Below are 21,955 nucleotides of genomic sequence, written 5' to 3'. Positions count from 1 at the left end.
TCCCTCCTGTCTTGGTCCCATTTTTCTGGCTGCACAGGGGCCATGTGAGAACTGGCTTCTCAGGCTGGGTTTCTGAAGGATTAGTCCTTTTCTGGCTCACAGCACTGTCACACAAACACCAGAACTGGAAAAAAGGAGGTGGGAGGGATGCACAGCCAGGATGGAACACAGAACTGAACTGCCCCTTTGGGTACCAGCACGCACTTTCCTTAGCTTAAAGCAGCTGTGAAACACCAGTCTCCAATCTCTCTCTGCTTCAGCAAAAAAGGTTTGTGTACTAGTAGCTAAATAAGAAGTTTTCTTTACAGCCACAACCTTAATTTTCAAATGAGCACCAGGACTAGTTTTCAAGAGCTCAACGCCTTGCAAGCTCCTGAAAGTCAACACTTAGCCATGTTTCTTTTGGGAGACTTCACCTATAAGAATTAACTCAAGATAAAAGGTGTCCCCTCCAAACAGAGAAGAAGAAACATCACAACTCTGCACCACTTAGAGGTACTTTACTGCAAAGAGTGAAGGGAAGGGTCTTCTAAGTGACAAAGAGATTACAGTGTCTGGGAACCAATGTGCTGACCAAGACACGTCAGTGGGAACTTTGGGCGGGTGTCTGCCTTTACACCCCCCAGAAGTGATGTACATCCTCAGATTATTTAATGTTGTTCTATTAATACAGTATTGGTTTAGATAATGGATGTTTATCATCTAGATTTGACTCAAGATTGTTTTCATGTTACACGACACTGCCCTTAGGACTAATATTATAAATTATACAGCAAGCTGCCATCATTTTAAGTGCTGCAATTTAAAAAAAAATATATATGGAAAAGAACAGCTGTCACCCAGGAAAAGAAAACAACAAAAAAGCAGCCTAAACAAACATTCCCTCAGGCTGCTATTGTTTTCCTAATAACTTGGATGGGATTTCCCCCTCCCCACCCACATAGCAGCAGTTGGAACAGGAAGACAGGACTTTTCTACTAATAGGTGATAAATCCTTCCCTGGTGAACTGAAGGAGAGTACTGAACTCCTCGCTTGTTTAATGTGATAAAACTTGACTACAAGGAAGGGACTTTTGCAGAGACCATGGGAGTGATCACTAGTTGCTAGTAATCTTGTGTAAATGGGTGCAACTTCAGAAAATCCCAGGATCTCTGTCCAGAAATCTCTTCACAGAAAATTAATCCTTCAGCTGCCCAGCTGCCTTCCTTGACAGCTGGGGAATCTGTAGGACTAGGTGAGCAGATGTTGCTGAAATGGGGGGGAGTGGGGGAAAGAATATTACTTACATTGGAAAAAGATTCTGAGATGCTGTTTGGGGTGGAACAACCCAAAACTGAGATACACACTAATCACATGCTGAGCCTTCCTATGCTCAGATAGCAGGCAGGACACCTTCCTCGCTCTCCCTCTTTAGGTTGCTCACCTAGGGGGAACAACAGATGCTCTCATTAAGGCAGAATTTGACCTAATTGGTCATTTCAATAATTAAAGAAAATATTTTTCCTCTTGACTTGTAGTTTCCATTTTTCACTTAATTGTTTCAAAGGCAAACCATGCTGGCATGAACCAGCACTGAAGTGTAACCTGTAAAGCTAAAATAAAAAAGTAGCCTGGCTCTGCCCCCTGGACCAACAGACAGGAGGGTCTTGGTTCTTCTCAAGAATCATAGAATGGCTTGCGTTGGAAGGGACTGTTAAAGGCCATCTAGTCCAACCCCCCTGCAGTGAGCTGAGACATCTTCAGCTCGATCAGGTTGCTCAGAGCCCTGTCCAACCTGACGTTGAATGTTTCCAGGATTGGGGCATCTACCACCACTCTGGGCAACCTGTGCCAGTGTTTGTCCACCCTCATCATAAAAAAATTTCTTCCTTATATCTAGTCTGAATCTGCCTTCTTCTATTTTAAAAACATTACCCCTTGACCTATAGCTACAGGTCCTATTAAAAAGTCTGTCCTTGTCTTATAAGAAGCACCCTTTAAGTATTGAAAGGCTGCAATAAGGCCTCCCCAGAGCCTTCTTTTTCCAGGAGATCAGGAGGGTACTGCCAAGTACTACAGCCACTCCATGCTAGCCAGGAGCCAGGACAGAGAAACCTCTTCCCCAGAATGGGGAAGAATGGAGGGGTCTAGTTAGGGGGCAGCCCCACTCAATAACTTATAGCACAAAGGCAGCTTGAATACCCATTTATAGCCTCAATTGCACGGGTGTCCACAGGGCTGGATGCAGCTCTTACATCCCAGGACAGGAGAAGTCAGGCAGGGCTGGAGCCAAGTTCAACCCTGTCAATGCTTCATGTTCTGGGATTTGCTCCCTGATGAGTCAATAACTCAGTGATGCTCCTGGCAAGGAAAATATAATGCAGACAAAGGAAGCACTGTTCACACTGACCTTCAGCTGCTCTTGACTTCTGCAAGGAACCATACCTTTTGTGTGGGCCAGTAACCATGTTAAAGAGGGAAAACTAAAAAAAGGACAAGGGCAGGAGGGGAAGAAAGCCCACAGAGAATCAACACACACTCCTGAGACAGCCCTAATTGCAAGAGACACTTCTGAGCACATTCCTGAACTAGACCTTCAGCAAAGCAGCAGTATCACTGATTTAATTTGGGGGAAGGGAGGAGACAAAGCCTAGGGAATTGGAAGCTGGATTGTCCCCATTGCTGACAGCTACACAAACACTTTCCATACCGCAAAGCATCTCCTTTTGGAAAAAGTACCCCATGGACAACTCTCCTGCCCCTCGATACTGTGCTGACATCTCCCCTCTTTCACGGCACTTTGGCACAGCATCCTTATGGCAAGTGCTAGGGTGGGAGGATCACTTTGGTGCATTTGGATCTAGGTGAAACACATGTTAGAAGCTAACAATATGTGCCATGTAAGCAGGCAGCTGCCTGGAGACCACCAATAAAAAACCCCCAGTTACAGGCATGTCTTGCACCTGTCACTAGAAATAGCTCAATAAACCGAACCAGTAGATGGCACTTGCAAATACACGGCATATTTCTTGGGTTGTGTCACAGCCATAACTTCCTGTGCCTGGCAAATAGCCTTTTCAGAACAGCCCTCCAGTCTTTTGTATCAGCTTTTAAATGCCATGGATTGTGGCCTGGCAACTGCTGTTCGAGAAGTAAAGCTCAGCTCTTTAAATTAGGCAGAGACCAGCTCAGCGTGTTTCTCCCTTCTCTCACTTGCAAAACTAACAATAAAGCACTGCTTTGATTGCATGGGTATATTTAAAGGTATAATTTTTCTAAACAATACTGCTTGGTACCTACATAGTGCCTCAAAGCCAAGGAATGCAACATGGTTTTTTACAGACACTAATAAACGTAGCTCCACACCTAATTTTAGATATATGAGACCTAATCATTCCTGAATTGCAGATGGGTAAACCAAAACAATGAACTACAGCGAATTGGCTGATGTTTAGTAAGTAATTTGCAGAATTAAAAAAAAAAAAAACAAACAACAAAAACAACCAAACAAAAAAACCCACAAACACCACCACAAAACCAAACACAAAACCAAACAAAAACACCACTGGAGACTTTGGTCCTTTGTTTGCTACTATGAACAAGAAATCAAATCACCAGAGATACAAGCCAGACTTAAAAAAGAGGAAAGAAAATAAAGAGAAGAAAGCCCAATAAGTTTCGTTACTTAACTGAAAGTAAAGCTGAGAAACCCAGATGCTATTATTCAGACCTAAGATCAGCTATTCAGGGGGGGAGGAAAGGAAAGAAACATTTCAACCGAACTGACATTAAGATCCCTGTTAATTACAAATACATTCTAGAAGATGAAAACATTCAAAAAATAAAGTCAGTGAAGGTCAAGAATAGGCTTCTACAACAATTCAGAGACATAAATGGCACTTAGGGACAAAACTTTGATTCACTTGGCTGGGATTCATGAGTTAGGTGCTTATTCTCTGCACAACGTCTCAAAGGTAATAATCACAAATGGTGCTATTTAAATGGAAAATAAATAGCCCTGTCTCTTTAAGGACATCAAGTCTCATTCTCAGTGGAATAATAGCAGATATAAAAAAGCTATGATTTCAATATTTCTCATTATGACTTCTCTCCCTGCTCATCTAAAAATAAAAGGCTACTCTGTAGTACCAGATCAATCTAACTAAAAGAGAAGGGTTCTCTTACAACAACAAAATAGCAGCTCTGACACTAGTTACGTATTCATCACATGTGAAAATGGCCCCATAATGCTGCCTTCGGACCCCTCCAACAAGTTATATTAAATTAAGTTGGGTTCAGTTTTTTTTTCTTGCACCAAAAGCAAAATAAATATAGCTTTATTTAATGCTACTAAAAGGTTCAGATTCAGCTGGAACCCCAAGGCATGTGGCTTTGTTGTTAAAGCACATATACTGACTCTATTGATTGGTGCAGTCCTCTGTGCAAGAGAATTTGTCACATCAATAACAACTGAAAAATACTCAGGAGCTGTAATATGGCTTAAATGAGCAGTTACCACATCAATATAAAGAGCATTTTCAATGGCAGTAGATAGGAACCCTTTTGCAAACCTAGTATTTGTTTTAAGATAAAGGATGACAACTTTTTTACAAGGAAGCTTTTTTTAAGTAATGCCGAGCAAAACAGCAGCCACTATAACTGTCTTACGATCACAGCACTCTCTGGGTAACAAAAGCTACAATGGAAAGAAAACTTCCAAGCAGGAAAGGAATGGCAATGCTACGAGCCAGATGGATGTAAAAGCTAGAGGAAACCTCTGCTGCTTGCTTGCCTCCCTGGTCTTTTCCATTGCTGCTGCCCAGAGCCCCCCTGTGTCACAGCTGCAGATCCACCCCAGACTTGGCTTTGCAGGGCCCCGACCTGGCATGCTGCATGAGCTGGGCGATGCAAAACAGATGCAAACACATACAGAATGCAAGAGGAAGACAGTGCAGAAAATTCCTGCCCTGTTCTCAATGTCAAGCAAGAGCTGGGGAAGGAGAAAGCTTCTGCCATACCTCACCCTCTTCCCAAGCTGTGTGGGAGAAGGCGATACAAGGAAATGGCCACTCCCTCACTCTGGCAGGTCTCTTTCCTGTTTGTTTTTTCCCCATTATCAGGGTGGTTGGTCCTGGCCATAACTATATTTTTAAACCAACAGGCTGTCAAAAAACACTGAAGCATTGGAAAGCCACCTTGGATTTCCAATTCTGAGACTGAAAAGAGGGGAGAAGGCAAGAGCTCAGTTGCCGCCACTCCACCAGGCAGTCAGTAACTCACCCAGCACCTATGGCCTCCCTCTCCTGTAGTCCCAGCTACGAAGGGGAACATTACTTGCATCTACGTGATTTGCCAACCCCCAGTTGATACTAAATGTGATCTAGGCAGGCACAGGGAGAGATTCCCTGGCCTCAGTAACATCGAATCTAAATTAAGACAACAAACAAGGTGCAAAAGGGGCCACTGAGGAGAAGTACGTGAAGCTCACAGCAGGCTGAAGTGGGTGGGTGGTGCTTCCTGCACCAGGGTGGGAGGTGGACAGCCTCAGAGCAGACTGAGAGCACTAATGCTTACCCTCTAAGGGCAAACTGGACAAGTACTAGGAAGACAAATCCACTGCACATTACTGAGCAGACAGAAATCACATGAGTTTAGGAAAATGTCTTAAACGAAAATCACTGGAATCTGGGAAAGCATCTTATGAGCATCTCCTGCTCTTACAAGGAGAGCGGAACTTCCACTGCTGCATTAGCAGATACTGGGCTTGTGAGGTCTGACACAGCACAGCTGTTCTCACAGAGCCCCTAAGATGTATAGCCTCTGCTTTGGTCACAACTGAATTGGGAAAAAAAAAAAAAAAAAAAAAAGGAAAACCATGGCAAGGAGTAAACCTCCATTTTGTGGGATTGAAAAATCCCTGTTTTTCGATAATAACAAAGATTTCTGTATTTTCAGGGATGGAACATACTTTTCCTGACGGTGTATTTTTAGAGTACAATTCTCTCTCAATCACATCCCTTCTTCCCTTGGGTTAATGTACAATGGACATTCTTGTCATTCAGGCAAAAATCCACTAAAAGAAGGCGAGAAGCAGCATGTGCTGCAAGTTTTGAAGTAGATGAGAAATTTCACACTATCCTGATATCTTCTGGGTAACTGCTTATTTTATGATGACTAATAGGCAATTACTATGGTAATACTGCAATACAACATGTGTGAGGTTTGGGAATGAGAAATTATAGGTAACTACTTTGGACTCATTTCTATGGTAACAAAAAGTAATTGTCATTAAATACCAGTTATATTGCGGCTGTACCTGGTAATTATAGATTTTTTTATGCCCAGTAACATAAATAAAACCAATAAATTTATTCAAAAGGTCCACGATTGTTTACTTATATGTTGTTATATAGAATACACAATGACAAACACCTAATTAGAAAAAATAAACTCTATCGAGAGCTTCATCTTGTCACCTGAGATGGATACTCTGTTTTTCAATTCAAGGCAATGCATGAATTTCACATGCTTGAAATGAAGCTAAGAAAAAACCTTCCCCACCAGAAAAATAGGTGACAAATAATCAAGAGATATTATGCAAATGACAGTATGCACATGAGTAGCCATGCCTCACAACTGGACATAGATACTAAGAACCGCACAACATATCCAGTCACTGTGAACAATACATATACCCGTATATGTACACAGGTATAGGTATATCCCCCAAAGTGACGTTATCAAAGACCAAAATCAGCACTCCTCAGTGTTACAACATATAACTCTGTTCTACAGCTAAAATAATTTGTTTAAAGTCCACATACGCTTTTACTGTCAAAAGACCCCTCATGAATTACATACGAACATGAATGTTAAACTTTTGACTATTTCTAGAGTTACAGAAATAAAGTCCACAGAAAACTATTCAGAAAAAATCTGAAATATTTCATCTGGTCCAAAATTTAGTTTTCTGTTTGTATTTCATACTTTTCAAAAGGGATCTTTAAAAATAGACAGTTTTTTAAAAAATCATGCCATTAACAAACAAAACCAAGAGAAGATTGTCCATTATAAAATGCTGATATGAATAATTTTAAATGTTTCTCAAGCCTTCCCAGCTCCCTTTTTCACTTGAAACAACTTGCCAAATTCAATCACTTCCACAAACCATTTCAGTCCTTACAAAACTACATTTCTGGGGCAAAAATACACCATTTGTCCAAAACACTTCATCCAAGCACAGCTTTCATTGCAGTATGGACTCTGACACTGTTTATGGTGAATTTGTCTTTCCAGTCTGGGTAGGACTGGCCTCCTTTCCATCCAACAAATTGCTTTGTTAACCCCTTACACAAGCAAGCAGTAAAGATTGTGTTGACTTCAAAAATATCGTACCTGACAGTGAAACAAAGGATTAGAATCAGTGAGTGCCCTCTTCTCCCCATTCACACAAATGCTTGCAGTCCCTACAATCAAGCTAGAAGGATATTGTAGTGATGACAGTTCAGAACATTTCAGCTAATTCATAGCTTTAATTTACTGAAGGCTGACGCTGTCACAGCTAACCAACTGAAGGCAACATATTAACAACAAGGAATGTGAAGCCTTACTAGGTCATGCAATAAAGCCTTTAGAGAATGATCAGGATATTTCAACCATCTTGCCATGGCAATTCTGGGATACCTCAGTGAAGAGCTGCCCAGACTAAGAAACACATCCCTTTTGGTGCCAGTATAGGGTTTCATCTCCAGAAGGTGAGGCTGACAAATTGGAACTAATCTAAGATGGTGTGGTACAGTCATCTCGCCTGCAGGGACACATTTCAGCATTCAGCTGCAGAATGCCAGCTTAAGAACAAGCTCTCAATAAAGGAAAGTTCAGGCCAAGCCTGGGGATGCACGACTTAAATCAAGACACATTTTTTTTCTTAGTCTAACCCCACCTCCCTGGGGATGGTAATAGGTTCAGAAGATGATAGTGCTATACCACAAACAGAGAGAGAAAAGCCAAGAAATCTCTCTTCCCAGCACTAGTTTTTCTTTATTTTCTAAAACTGTTTCACAGTTTAATCTGTCTGAGAGGGCAAGATTAGTGTTATGGAGAAACTCAGAATTTTTTTTTCTTTTTTTTTTTTCCATGTTCTTTCATGAAGCTAAAGATCAAGTCATGCACCATCTCCAGCAAAACGAGCCTTTCAATTCAGGTGAGAGCTGAGGACAAGTTACCAGCCAGAACAGAGAAAAAAATATGCTGAGGACTCACTATGTAGCTAGGTCAACCAATGGTATCTTCCTGGGCAATTTAATTAACAAGCCCATGTGGCATATCATTTTCTACACACTGTAACTTCAAAGCCAGTTACACTTAGAAGTACGGTAATACCAGGCTTTAAAGACTTCAAGAAAGGGATGAAGCTTGTCTTCCTCTTTTGGGAGAGACCCTACATCCTTGCCCATAGTAAGCAGCAGGTACTTATTGTTATCCTGTATGTTAGAAAGAGCTGGGTATACTCATGTGACAAGAAAAAGACTATGGAGGTCTTTTTCCCTGATGAAAGTGTGCAGTGTTAGTGGTCATCTTCACAGAAGAGTATGATGCTAGCAAACCAGCAAACAACAGCTAGCACTGCAAACAGGAGCAATCCCAATTAGCCATTCAGTACTTCGGCTTGCAGATGAATTTGCACTCTGAGCGCTCCACTTCTCTGCACCTAACCCCTTCAACAGTTGTACCCAGCCAAATCTGATCTACTGGTGTGTGGTTTGCCTGTGACTTAATTTCTCAGCTCATTTCAGAAAGAAAAAAATTAAATGTTCTGATTTCTAAACAGTCAGAAATTTCACTGGAAATTAAGTCTAGTAGTGGTAATTTCACCAACTCTCTTGGTTTATATACATAAGTAATAGCTATTAAGAAATAGAACTGTACATGTTCACTTGCTATTAAAAGATTTATGCTCTAAGATTACAATCAAATTGCAACTTTTGTGCATTTATTTTTAAAAAATACTTTTTAAACATATGTATAGACCTTCCAAACACACTGAATTAGAGGGGGTGCTTAACTACCTCTTTAAGACACACAAGGCACCTTATCTTTTCACTCCTAACTGTATGGGTCCACAAATACAATTCTTAAACTCTTGCATATACTTGAATAAATCAGTAAAGTTTAGCACCCTGTTCCATACATCCTGATACACTGGGCATTGACATTCACTTCCATGACCATTTCTTTTAGAGCTGCCTGAATGTACATGCAACATATAAACAACCTTCCTCACGGATGTGTCTGTGCTGTGAGCACTTGTGCTTTATACTGTGATATTAAACTCACTTGTTGCTGGTTATGAACATTTCGCCACAGGAAAGTCCCTTTAGAGTCACAACCCATTTGGTCTGTTCTCTTGAGAATGAGCAACAGCCTACAGATAATAGACAATTCTTGGGATTATTGTTACAGTTTTGGCTTAAATTCCTAAACCTCAGTACACAAGCACTCAGAACAAAGGAATAAGGACTTTGGAGAAGAGCACAGGGCCCAAACCCTTGGTGAAAGTCCTGCGCCCTCAAAAACGACAATGAAGAAAATCCCATCAGCCACCAGTTACCATAACATCCTGGGTAAACGAGTGGGTAGTTCCTCTTTTAAACACAAGAGAACTAGTATATCCCATCCCTTCTATGAGAACTGCTGACATAGTCAGGCTTTTAATAGTGCCCACTGTGCCTGGGATTTCAGAGGACAACGAAGTGCATCCGACAGTATACTTTGCCAATTGTAAAAAGCTATGTTCTGGTGGGGTAAAAAAAAAAATCTCTCTCACACTGGCAGGAGATCAATTTACAAACTCAAGCATGAGGTTTAATTACCCATTTCATTATCTTAGCTTGCATAGCTCTGAATGTGAACCTTCAATGAACCAAAGAAATAGTCACTAGCTGCTGCTTTGAAAGAGAGGGAGATAACAGGAAGTTCAAATGCTTAAAACCGCTCTTGCTGCATATGGAACCACAGACCTTGTTTGCAAAAGCAGGGGGATTGTCCCCAGCCAATAGATCTGTGTTATACCACGGTTACGCGGAAGACTTCTGAAAGTCCTATTTATGTGCTAATCTGAACAAAGACCAAAAGAGATGAAACAGACTTACCTAGCCAATCACAGAGAAGCCTCAGAGTTAAATTTTCAAATACTAGCAATTGATCCTCAGAGATTTTTTTAAAATTCATCCAGTAAATTCTAGCAAATAAATTGTGATGTGCTTGTGGATTTTGTATGAGCAGGAAATAAAGTGTTTGCTGTAAATTATTCACTCAGCACTAGTTAAATACAATGCCGGCACATTACTAGGCTTTTTAATATTCTTCTCAAGATAATAGGTAGCATTTTGCTTATTACCCTCATTTTTAAGTTATTAGTTACATTAGGCCTTTTGTAAATAAAGTGAAGAATTGCAAGAAAATCAAATGCTTTTCCAACTACCTCATTAAAAGTCTCTTTAGTTCAGCAGCGTTGAAAATTCTGCGTATCATGAAAAGTTAAAACAATAGTATACCATCAGGCTCAGCAATTCCAAATTAATTCACATGCCCTTTCATAACACCTGGGTTCCCAAAAGGCTTTTCAAGTTATAAGCCATATGCATGTCTGTAAAGCTGCGTGCCTCTCAAAAAGTATAAATAATAGTGCAAGAGGAAAACCTACAGGGCGAGTGTATTTATGAGGGAAAATGAAAGCTACTTAATTGCAACTGGAGTTGCCTACGTGCAGTGTACCTGAAACAGGGTAAAGCAATGTAGTATCAGATTCAAGAGCCATTTTAGGGCTTTATTCCTGTAAGGTGACATAACCTTCATGATAAATTCCTGGTGCTGTCAGACACCACTACTGCAATATCGCTCCCTGGCTTTGGATTTGCCAAGAGTTGAGGGAGTATCACTGTAGCTAAAAGGAGACCATGTGCCCTCAGAAGTTTCATTTATAAAACACGTATATAAGCGCTGTTGAAATCACCCACGCAATTCCCTGCTATTTCAGCTTAGTAAGTAGCAAAGCACAGGAGGGCTAAGAAGCACATATCAAAACAAAGAACAGAGCCAGCAGCACCATTTTCTGCAATTTCTAGCTTCTTCCTTAGTGGTCCCTCCTCATCCACGCAATAAGCCAGTCTTATTCTGCTTAGCAATGCAATACCTAATTAGATCAAAGCTCAAGGTAGCCTGGCTACCGTGTGTATTGTGTTATTTAGTCTTGTGCTGTAAGCAAAACCACATACAGTATTATTACATTTCTCAGGGGCTTCTCCAGAGAACTATGTGGTACATGTAATTGCCCCCACAAACAAATCATCAACTAATCAACTGCTTTTCATTATCACCTCCAGCAGCATGTTTATTTTGTAAATAAATGCATTAAGAGCAAAAAATTTCAGGGAAAACAAAAGATTATCTGAATATGTTCTCAGCAGAAGAGGCGGTAAAGTAGTAATTCAAATACTAAAATGAAGCAAAATTAGCATAGTGTGGAATGATTATTCCATTCCCTGTATCCCTATCTATTACAGTACAATAATAGTCTGAAACCTGTGACTTTAATGGATGATCTGGGTAGCTGAAGGGAACTGTGATTGACTGACACATTTACATAGAGGCTGATGAGCAGCATAATGAATGCATTTATAAAACACAGCTAAGGTCTAACTCTAAGCTGACTTTAACTCCCACACCTAGAGGAGGGTTGCAGAGCACATACCCTGCTGTCTTGGAGAGGTACTCTCTACCTCCTTAAGCAAGCAAATTTGCTGTTGAGCCCCCTTCCTTGATGGGAACTTCAGGAAGCATATGACTACATGGGAACCTCCAGTTTAGGAGGAATGAATTGAAACAAGCCATAGAAGACTCAATGACAAAACAGTGCAGGGTGTATAAGGTAAATACAACAACACACAGATTCATACTCCACACCATACCTGTAATTTCCTAGGTATACTCCGTCAGGATTGAGCATGGGTGCAATCTTGAAGACCAGGTGGTCTCTCAATACTTTTGCAATAGGATGCTGGCTCACAAGGAAGTCAATTATACCTGAGAAAAATGAAAGAAGAGTTTGAAGAGGGAGGTTTATGACATTAATATTTTCCAGATATCTATATGAAATTTCACATGTAAAAGATTAGAATGATCATTCCTCTTGATTCCTGGCACTGCTCCTGCTTCTGAAAGAGCAAGTCACCTGCAATCATGTAGCACCTGCCACATTCTAAAAACTCCAGAAATAAGAACTTCAAGGATAAATACTTTAGTCCATCCTCATAATGCAAGTACAATATGGCTACATTATCAGACACAGTCAAGTTTCCACAGAGGGAGAAGTTACTGCTCATTAGCTGAGCCACAATAACAAAATATTTCTCCTCTTAAGGGGTGAAATGGAGTAAAATCTACTATTTTAAGCCCAGCACCTTACATAGCCAGCATGCATACATAGACACATATTGTATTTCAGCTCATGAGTGGCACTTTGTTGAACTGAGACACCTCAGATTTGTTTAAGCATATGCCTAGACCTACCCTGGACTAATGAACAGAGTTCAGATCATCTGCATGTATAAAGAGGTATAAAATGCCTCACTAAAATTGGGAGAATTACATAAACTCTGTACCAGGCATAGGGATAGGTCAGATTCTTCACTTACTTTACACCCATAAAAACCAGGAGTAACTCCACCTCAACAGTGAAGCTCCTTTAATGTGGAGCCAAGGCAAGTGACAGGGGAAACAGATCCTAAATGCCCTTCCTTCGGGCACAGTCAGAGCACCAGAACCCACAGGAGCTCCTGCCTCTGGCCATCATGCTCAGGGAGCCACTAAATATCTCCTTGCTCCAAGGCTGGTGCTGGGGCAGGAGGCAAGGAGTCTGGCAGTTAAATTCATTGCTTATTCCTCCACTGAGTTGGTACTGACAGAAATAGCTTCCAGGGAATGAATGTTGAGATAAATTGAGTTCCTGTGTAGTCTCAGGACACCCACAGATAGGTCATGACAATTTGCTATTTATTGTAAGGTCCATCCTGTGAAGCAGGAACCATTTACTGAATTTCCCCAGAATAAATCAATCACTACGCTCCAGTAACAGGATAAAATTAAGCAGAGAAAAATTAAGGCTGATCAACAGTAAAATTTCACTAATGGCAAGCTCTACTAGACTGTGGAATTCTCTCCAGGGAAGAGCAGAATCCCGTCATCAGAAACGTTTAACACTGGACAGGGCAAAGCCCTAGGGAATAGGTATAACAAGCAACCATTCAGCATAGAAGAGATGGCACAGGCTAACTAGCTGATTTCCAAAAAGCTGACTTTAGACCTGATTTTTTGTGATGCAGTCAAAATCTTTAAAAACAAACTAACTAAAACCTGGGTACATGCCAGGTTAAACACACTTGTTTATAGCTTGGCTGAAACATACATTGAAGATGGGACCAAAATCACACATTCTATACAACCCCTTCATTTAGCCTATTTCCTAAGGCCCATTTTGTATTTCAAATACTAACAAATCTGAACCTATGCTGCTGTTGAAATGAATTCTAGTTTGCTGAGGCGCATGGGGAAAAATGAGCCTTTTGAAATGTCTAAGATGATCAAGGTATAATTGACTCTAAACATCAGCAATTTTTTCACCTATTAGTGACTAATCCTGAAGAAGAAAAAGTTCCTTTCTGTAACCAGGTCTTCCACCTAAGAGGCTAAACCTGAATTTCTGAGGCAATTTAACATATACATAATTGCGTTGCTCAGGAAATGTTTCTGCAGTTACCTCCCTCCAATGAAGGAAACCAAACATCAATCTGCTTTTTGGCTGCTGTTGTGTCTTTTGTTTATTATACAACAGCAAGAACAAGCAGAAACGACAGGGACACAGTTGGATCCTGAATAACCAGGTTTCCTAACTGTATGCAAACATGAAAGGCTTAGCTATGGTAAACTGCTGCTCTAACTGTTTCCTGGCAGTGTCTAAAACATAATCCACAGTATGCACACCTGGAGGGAGGGCTCAAAACTACATAAAGAAATACAATCCCACACTTAGTCCACGGCTTCTCAAGACACTGTGCTGGTTTTAGTTTTAAAGAGTTTGCAACTAGACTCAAAATATCACATCAGTTCATGTTTCCTAGGTCATGTATGATATTTCAAAGCATCCACAATAAAAGCAGCATAAATATCGCATTTTATTCATGATCGCCACTTCAAAGACCTTGGTGGAACAGTTTTGCCATGAGATCTAGCAGTACACCAAGCACATACTTGTGACAGCTCCTCATGCAGCAGGGAGGACCACAAATACCCCAGGGATAACATGATTGCTTTTCATTCAGGAGGTAACGAGAGCCCAAACTCTCAGAGCTTTGCTCTGGCTGTAACTGTGCCAGGGAAGAGGCTTGTCCAGGTTCTGCTCATTTTGCTCCTGTTATTGATGCAGCCTCACTCACTGAACTTGGCAAAGGCATCTTGGCAACTAAAAGCTACAGTTTTCAGCTTCATGCAGGGAATTATTATTCCCTAACCAAGAATGTGCTATGACATGGAAGGCTGTGTATAAACATGTAATGGGTGAGCCTCTGCTCTGCTCAATCCACTGTTGCACCAGGCACAGCAGACTAAAGAGAAGAGACTGACCTTGGGCACCCAGCAGCTTGGTGGCAAACGAGATCCAGCATTTCCCAATGTATCACAATCTATTAGGGGGTACTGCAGGCAAGCCCACCCAATCCAAACAGATTTACTGTCTTTCCTTTTTTAGGAGAGAGTTAATTAAATCTGAAGAAGTCTTAACCCATGATAAAAATACAAAGCAAGAGTTAAAAATAACTGACTCACAGAAGTCTAACCTGGAAGTAAAGGCAGTTCCAAGGAACATAAGAGAAGCATCAGATGAAGGCATACATCTACATATACAAACCTCACCATAAAGTTACTATAAGCATCCAAATAATCAATACAATTAGAAAATAGCTTTGTTTTTCAGAGGAACCCAATAGTCTCTAGATCAATAGCATTTAAAGTAAAAACACAGGTATCAGGCTATTAAAAAAAATACCATTGCAGAGAACTTGGTCCTCCTGTTAATAAATCAATACAAACTAAATTTTACAGCTTCTATAATCAGCAAGAGACATATCAGTGTATCTCATTAGGCTGGGGTTAAGAATTTGGCAGCAACCAAAGCCCATTTAATATCATTTACTTCAAGGCAGACATGGCAATACAACAGATGCCCTAATTTATTTGTTGATCTTTGTATTAAAATAACAGTTTGCTGGTAAACAGGAAGGGTAATGATGCCAGTCACCCTTGTTAGTGGCTAATAATTGCTTAATTTGTCCACTAATTGACCTGTGCTACTGTTGAAGCACTGGATCGTGTTGCAGGGCATGAAGTAAACAAGGCCACTGTAATGTTACTTTAGAGAATGACTTCTGGAAATAGAACTACTTATCGCTATAAATTTTCTCTTCACAGATGAGCAGATTAATTGGTCTGCCAATTAGTCTGCTATTAAAGAAAAAAGGGCTGCCCACAGATTGGTTAGATCTTCGAACCTCAGCCCCAGTTTGGGTCAAATGAAATAATTCAATCTGAATCAGTCACATCAGCTATGAAAAATAAGACAAGTATTATTTAAAAACAAACCTCTGTGGCTGGAGATCAAGGAAAATAGCCCAATAACTAAGTATTAGCTCTTCAAGTTACTTTAAAATAAAATGGAGAACATGATGGAATGGGCCTACTCAGGCACATTAGAGTATGGAAAAGTTCTCCAATTAAAAGCAGAAAAACAATCTAGATTATTTTCATATCATCCTCTCTGGATGGTAATTAAAATCACTGTTTTTCAAATAATAGCATGCAATTACAAATGCTGCCTGGAACTGGAACATCTCAGAAATCGGCATTCACCCATGACATAAGAGAAGGCTTATCCATAGCCCACTAAAAATCAACCAAAATCTTTACATTAACTTCAAGGAGCTTTTCATAGTTGTCAGGGAAAGGAAAGAAAGAATCAAAAACAAGGAAAAAGGGAAAACAATGCTGACAACTGTGAGTCATTAGATACACAGTCCTAATGGCTCCAAGAATATTAGCAGGATTTTTACCAGTCTTTCTTGGAAAATGCAGCTTCACTGAAACTGTGCTAAATCAAGACCAAATCTCCTCTGATCCGAGTAACTTCTCTGTCATTATTCTTTCTCTAGGCTAAATACACTTTCTTAAATTTCTCTTGCTTTCTGCAGCTCAGCACCTCTCACCCACTCCAACACCAGATCCTGTGGCATCTCTCTGCCTGCTCTAATCCAGCTCAAATTACTGGTGCTTCACAAGCAAGTTGATCGTTCCCTCCCCCATAACATGTCAAAGAAACCTTCTCTGCTCACATGATTTCCACTGTTCTGTCTGGGTGTTTCCCCAGGCTACTGCCTTAAACTCTGTTTAAACTTCCTGCTGCCTCTAACATGACCTCTCCAACATTTGTGCCTTCTACAGAAATGCCTGTCTTATCCTCTGTTTCTCCATTACCACATCTTTTCACTCTCAGTCTGACAATATGTTTAATTGTATAACTATATAATACATTTGCCCTGCTTCTATTGCTGAAAATCTAATTCACCATAGACCCTAATGCAATATGGCAACTATTAATGCAAACATATCCTGGACTGTGCCTAGTATATGCCAAGAAATAAGTGATTTATATTTTCAGACCCATTTCCTGACACTGAATAGCTGCTGTTATCCTGCAGTCAGCTCACCATAGCCTGCAGGTTAAAGAGAATGTAACAATTAGGCTTTAACAACAACGGAATATATTCATTGGACAACAAGTACAAGGGAGTCCTGAATGTTTATGCTCATATAAAACTATTGAAATGTTCTGTTAAAGGAGACTGAAACCAATGTGAAAGACACCATACTTATAATTTTGTGGAGAATAGGAAAGCAAAAATATGGAATTGGGCTTTCTGGAGAGGTTATTTAATGGGATGGTGAAAAAAAACATCAGATGATAGAGCCAAGCAGCTACAATATTCTATCCCCACAGAACAAGTACAGCACAAGCAGTAAACAACCGCAAGCCACTGCGGTTCCACCATTTGTCTGTTAAGGAGCTGTCTTTTGGCAAAGGGGCCCTTGTCTGTTCAGCCTTTGCCCTTTCTCATGGGGCTGCAGAAAATAAAAAAAAACCAAAACAGCAAAACAAAACATGAAAAAGACAGGTGGACACTCTTCTCCATCCCAGCATGGTGGGAAAGGTGTCACACTCACACTGAACCCTAGTCAGCACAGGTCACAGCACTGTTGTGCCAGGATGGACTCTACAGAATGCATACCCGTGCTTGCAGTGCAGCCCCCAGCACAGGCCAACAGACAGAAATGATCCAATAATGTCTTAGCCTGAAGTGTTTCCAATGATCAACACAACAGCAAGAAAAAAAAAAAAGTATGTGAATGGTGGTAAATGAGCAGAGCTGACTCACAGCAGGGTTATTGACATGATCTAACACCACGCTGTCACTGAAATTATTCCCACAAAAGATCATCACATGGAGTGATCCATAAGCACAAGATCATTGAAATGCTGCCTCTGCTCCCTCTTACAGTGCTGCTCCTCCTCTTAATGTGTAGAAACAGACTGCCAAACTCAACTGGGTTTTTATACGCTTTTTCAAAACGTATTTATTGGGGGAGGGGGATGCACATTGATTCTAACATCAATACAGAAGGAATTTATAGATTTGGGATGCTTTATTAATTGGTTTCCTTGTCTCTCCTAAGGTCCCTTTAGACTGCATGGCAAAAACAAAGTTTATTTCATCGAAATTGTAAAAATAATCTGGGTGATGAAGGAGCACTGCAAAACTAAAACAGGTACCTAATTACAGTGTTAGATGAAGGAAAAATTGCTGCCTGAAGTATATCAGTCAATGGTTTTCTGTTGCCAAACCTGATGTATATCTGCATGCATATGCCTCTGTCTGAGTAGTTACTGCAATTAAGTGAGAGTGGGAAGATCCAGAACACTGGCTATTTTTCATTAACTCCCTCTCTGGTCATCCTCTGTACACACAAAAGTGCAAGGGAATTGCTTGCACTCAGAGAGGGATGCAGTACCATGCACAAAAACTTTAGTGAGTATTCATCAGATCCTGCTTTTCAGGTCAGTCTCTGCTCCTCCTGTTTCCTCTATGCTGATGCTCAAATTTCATCCAACCTTTCCCCAGGATAGGCTCAGAGGGGGCCTGCACATGCCTGTGGATGCCATGTGATGTAAAACAATCAAGTTCTTACAAAATGCAGAGAAGTTAAGTTTTTCCCAGTGGTTCCCCGGGACAGGAAGCTCCCAAATGAGACAACAGCTAAACAACATGATTACCCATGACAAAACAGATAGGAGCCAACCAAGGCAGGTGAGATAGCATTAGGAAGGATGTGGTAGGTGAACCAGATACATTACTAGTTATGGTAGTATCCCCAACTAGACAAGTAAAATTTTCAGCGCTGAGTAAGATCTCGTTACTCGAGTGTGGCTGGTTAAAAGCACCCCAAAAAGTCTTTAGGCCTCTGTGGTCATTTCAAGTTGTTTTTTCTCTGCAACCCTCACTGCCATTGTTTAAAAAAACCCACAACATAACAAACAAAAAACCAGTTAGGTCGCTGGTGGATTGAACACATGTCCCCATTTCACCTATTTTTAAAGAAGTTTAAATCAACTTGAGACAGAAAAGTTGCACAGCTAACTAAGGATTCAGCTGTGATAAGCAGATTGATTAGAGGCACATCAAGCTATATTATGGAATATTTGTTCTTTTATTTACCATTTACTTTCTCATCTTTTCTCTGCTGTAACTCTATGTCTCTTCAAAATACAGGATTAAAAGCCAAGAAAATCTCAAATAACGGGATAAAATGAATGTGCAGGAAATGAATGGGTGAATTAGATTACAGCAGATGAAACACTGAGGTCTCAAATGCAAAACACATGGAGTTTATTTAATTTGTTACTCTTTTAAAATGAAAATATGCTCACTGACTTGAATTAGTAATTTCCCTGTTTTAAGATATGTTAGGCCATTACAGCTAGGCCTGTTTCCAGAGCAGTGAAATAAATGGAAAACAGCCAGTCTCCCAGGGAATGCACTAGCTCACTGCATTTTGCCAGCCCAGTGAAACAGTGCTAATGTCAGCTCCAGAGAAAACCGTGCTTCTGCTGTAGGGGCTGCATGCAAAGGAGTTGATAATGACTAGCAACAAACACTTAAAATGGCAGAGCAAGGCACTATGGATTTTAATTCAAGTTTTAATGTGCATGGTAAGCTCAGACAGTAATTGATTTAAAGAACATTTAAAAAATTATTGTTCCTGTCCTCTCCCTCCCTCTCTCCTCCAGTTAGCATCGGGTTCCACCAGTAATTAATCTGGCATTCAGTGTGGCTGAAACAGAAATCTTCATGAAGGAAGCAAGAGGTGGGCACAGCAGTCACGAGCCTCCCAAATGGGTTCTGCCAGCATAAGAGAGGAAGACCACTCTGTCAGTCTCTGAACTGGATCAGGGCATCCCAACCCCTCACCTCCACCCCACCGCTCCAGGTTTCTCAGATATATTATTTTGCATGTAATGATCTAACTGAGGGGACTGAAGTGTCCGCTGGAAGACCACAAGTGTGTGGCAGGCTTCTTTAAACAGATCAGCAGACCATAGTTTGTGAGGACAGGGAGTAGCTGTTGAGTTACTACATCACAGCTCTATAATAAAATAATTACGTATAAAGCCATTCTGGTACCCCAACATTTCAACTCATTTCCAGAACACCCAAAAAAGTTATAAAAATCCTTCTTACACTACTGTATGGATACAGGTGACATTTCTGCATTACAGACCCAAATAATATTAAGATTGCAAATTCAAGGATTCAGGAACATCTTGCCATAATAAAACATTCTAGGGCTACTGGGTAATAAGATAGACCATATGATGCCACCAGGCAGAACTTTTTGCCCATTTTAATATGTCTGCTGATTAAGAACGGATGGGACAGACTGGGATGTAAAGCACCCTGTAAATGTATTTCCTTACATTTATATTCCTTGTTTTCACACAAAGAAGGTACACTTACACCATCTACCTTTCATGTGCACTGACTATCCCACTCTTTTTGCTGGATACCTACATTTAGACCATGCAAACATTGCCTCAAAATGCCAAAGAGTTCCAGACCATGGTGCTCCAGATGTTTCAAGCAGGGAGACTGTGTAAAGAAATTGATATGACTGGAATAGAATCAGCCACAAATCAGTACTCTAGAATTAGAATCAATTCAGTGCAAAAAGTTGGTAAGTGATGAGTGTTTGGAATTTTCTATGTATTTTTATGAGCTGTGGCTCTTTCCTCATAAAAAGATTCACATCTGCTTTGAAGGATATGTAACTGCTGGTGCTGGGCTGGAGCACAACATCCTGATTCAGTACTGCAAATATATAGGTATACATTGCCAGTAAAACATAATTAAAGTTGGCATTCCCAGTGACTTGGATGTGGGACCAGGAGCCAGAATGCTTGGTCTTGGTCTCTAGCACTGCTGATTTTTGGCAGGTTGCTTCCAAAGTCTGCTATTTTAGTATATTCAACTTGAGATAGCAATGGCCAGATTTGCAGGGCAACAAAACTAGCATCTTTGGGGCCAAAACCAGCAGATGGATTTTTTCAAACTAACTCATGAATCTCGTTGATGCTGACGGCACTTGGAAATGTGGCAAGTAGCAATAAAAAGGGTTTTCTTGGTGTTGAGCAAGTTCTGAAACTTTTCTATTCTTACCCAGCTGCCACTGACAGTCCATTCCCTCACCCCTCTGCCCTAAAGATAAGCACTTTCTAAAAACTGGCCCTGTAAAGGTCAAGATGGAAAGCCTTTTTATAACAGAGACAACCAGTATTGCTGGTTGCTTCAGAAATGCAGACTTGAGTACTCCCAGCTCTGCTGCCTTCTTTTCTTCCAAACAAAATCAAGATGCACTGAAACTGTTCCACAAACCACAGGGAGTGCTCAGCACCTAACAGGATCACCTGGGTAGGGTAATATGTGGTATTTGAATTTTGCCTGTTACAGCTGTCAATGAAAAAAAAAAAAAAAGAGAGATAATTAAGCATTTTTGTGAAGGCAAGTCTAGTTCCTTCTTGAAAGTTCCCCAGGTATTTTACTCTAGCTAGCACCTGGTCCTGTCTGAAAAAATAAGATTACTAAATAGACCTTAGCAGATGAGGAGATGAGACCACAAGAACTGTTTCGTTACAAAAGACTGTCTTCAACCTATTTATGTAATGTTGTCCTGGTAAAAGAGTCTTCTAGCATGCCTTAAGATTTGCTCTGATGCTTTAGCAGTTTAACAGCTGGAGACACCAAGGAACCTAGCGGTTTGACCCTTTCTCTCATTTGTTGGAATTAGCAATTCATTGCTTTAGGATTCATCTTGATGCCATTGATTTGGTTTGTGGGTCTTTTCAGACTTTAGAAAAAAACTAGATTCTCAACAGTATCAAGCTTGGAGGTTCATGGCAGCAGCAGGCTACTTGAACAGTTGGTCAGAGAAGCAGTAGGGTGATAGTGGCACCACCTACCTCATCCCACTGCAGCTCTGAGCACATGGGACCCATACACTCTCTCCAGCAGCACCTGGTACCCACTGTGAGTCTAGGTGGTACAGCAGGTTAATCTCTCCCATTATTTCATGGTATCTGGCTCTCCTGTTCCTTACAGCAATGAAATCCCCACTAGCTTAAAAAAGTTAGACCAATGTAACGGAAAAGAATGAGGCCAAGGCTGGATTGTCTGGTAAAAAGAGCAAGATTGAACAGAGGGGAGCAGACTGCCTCCTGACCTCTGCAGTGATGAGCCCATACCTCAGCCACTTTATTAC

At 40.7% G+C, this 21,955-nt stretch overlaps 1 protein-coding gene across 1 annotated transcript in view; it reads right to left on the bottom strand.

Annotated features, from left to right (window-relative positions):
• The window catches only part of AGBL4 (AGBL carboxypeptidase 4), a 984,974-nt gene that overhangs the window by 198,376 nt on the left and 764,643 nt on the right, over positions 1 to 21,955 (bottom strand). Inside the window, exon 8 of the mRNA XM_064455128.1 lies at positions 11,950 to 12,064. Coding sequence (XP_064311198.1) covers positions 11,950 to 12,064 — 115 coding nt within the window. The remainder of the gene's footprint in view (positions 1 to 11,949; positions 12,065 to 21,955) is intronic.

Source organism: Phalacrocorax carbo, chromosome 6, assembly GCF_963921805.1.
Source record: "Phalacrocorax carbo chromosome 6, bPhaCar2.1, whole genome shotgun sequence".
In the NCBI taxonomy this organism is placed as follows: domain Eukaryota; kingdom Metazoa; phylum Chordata; class Aves; order Suliformes; family Phalacrocoracidae; genus Phalacrocorax; species Phalacrocorax carbo.
The sequence above is the reverse complement of the archived record's forward strand: the minus strand, read 5'-3'. Positions and strand labels throughout refer to the sequence as shown.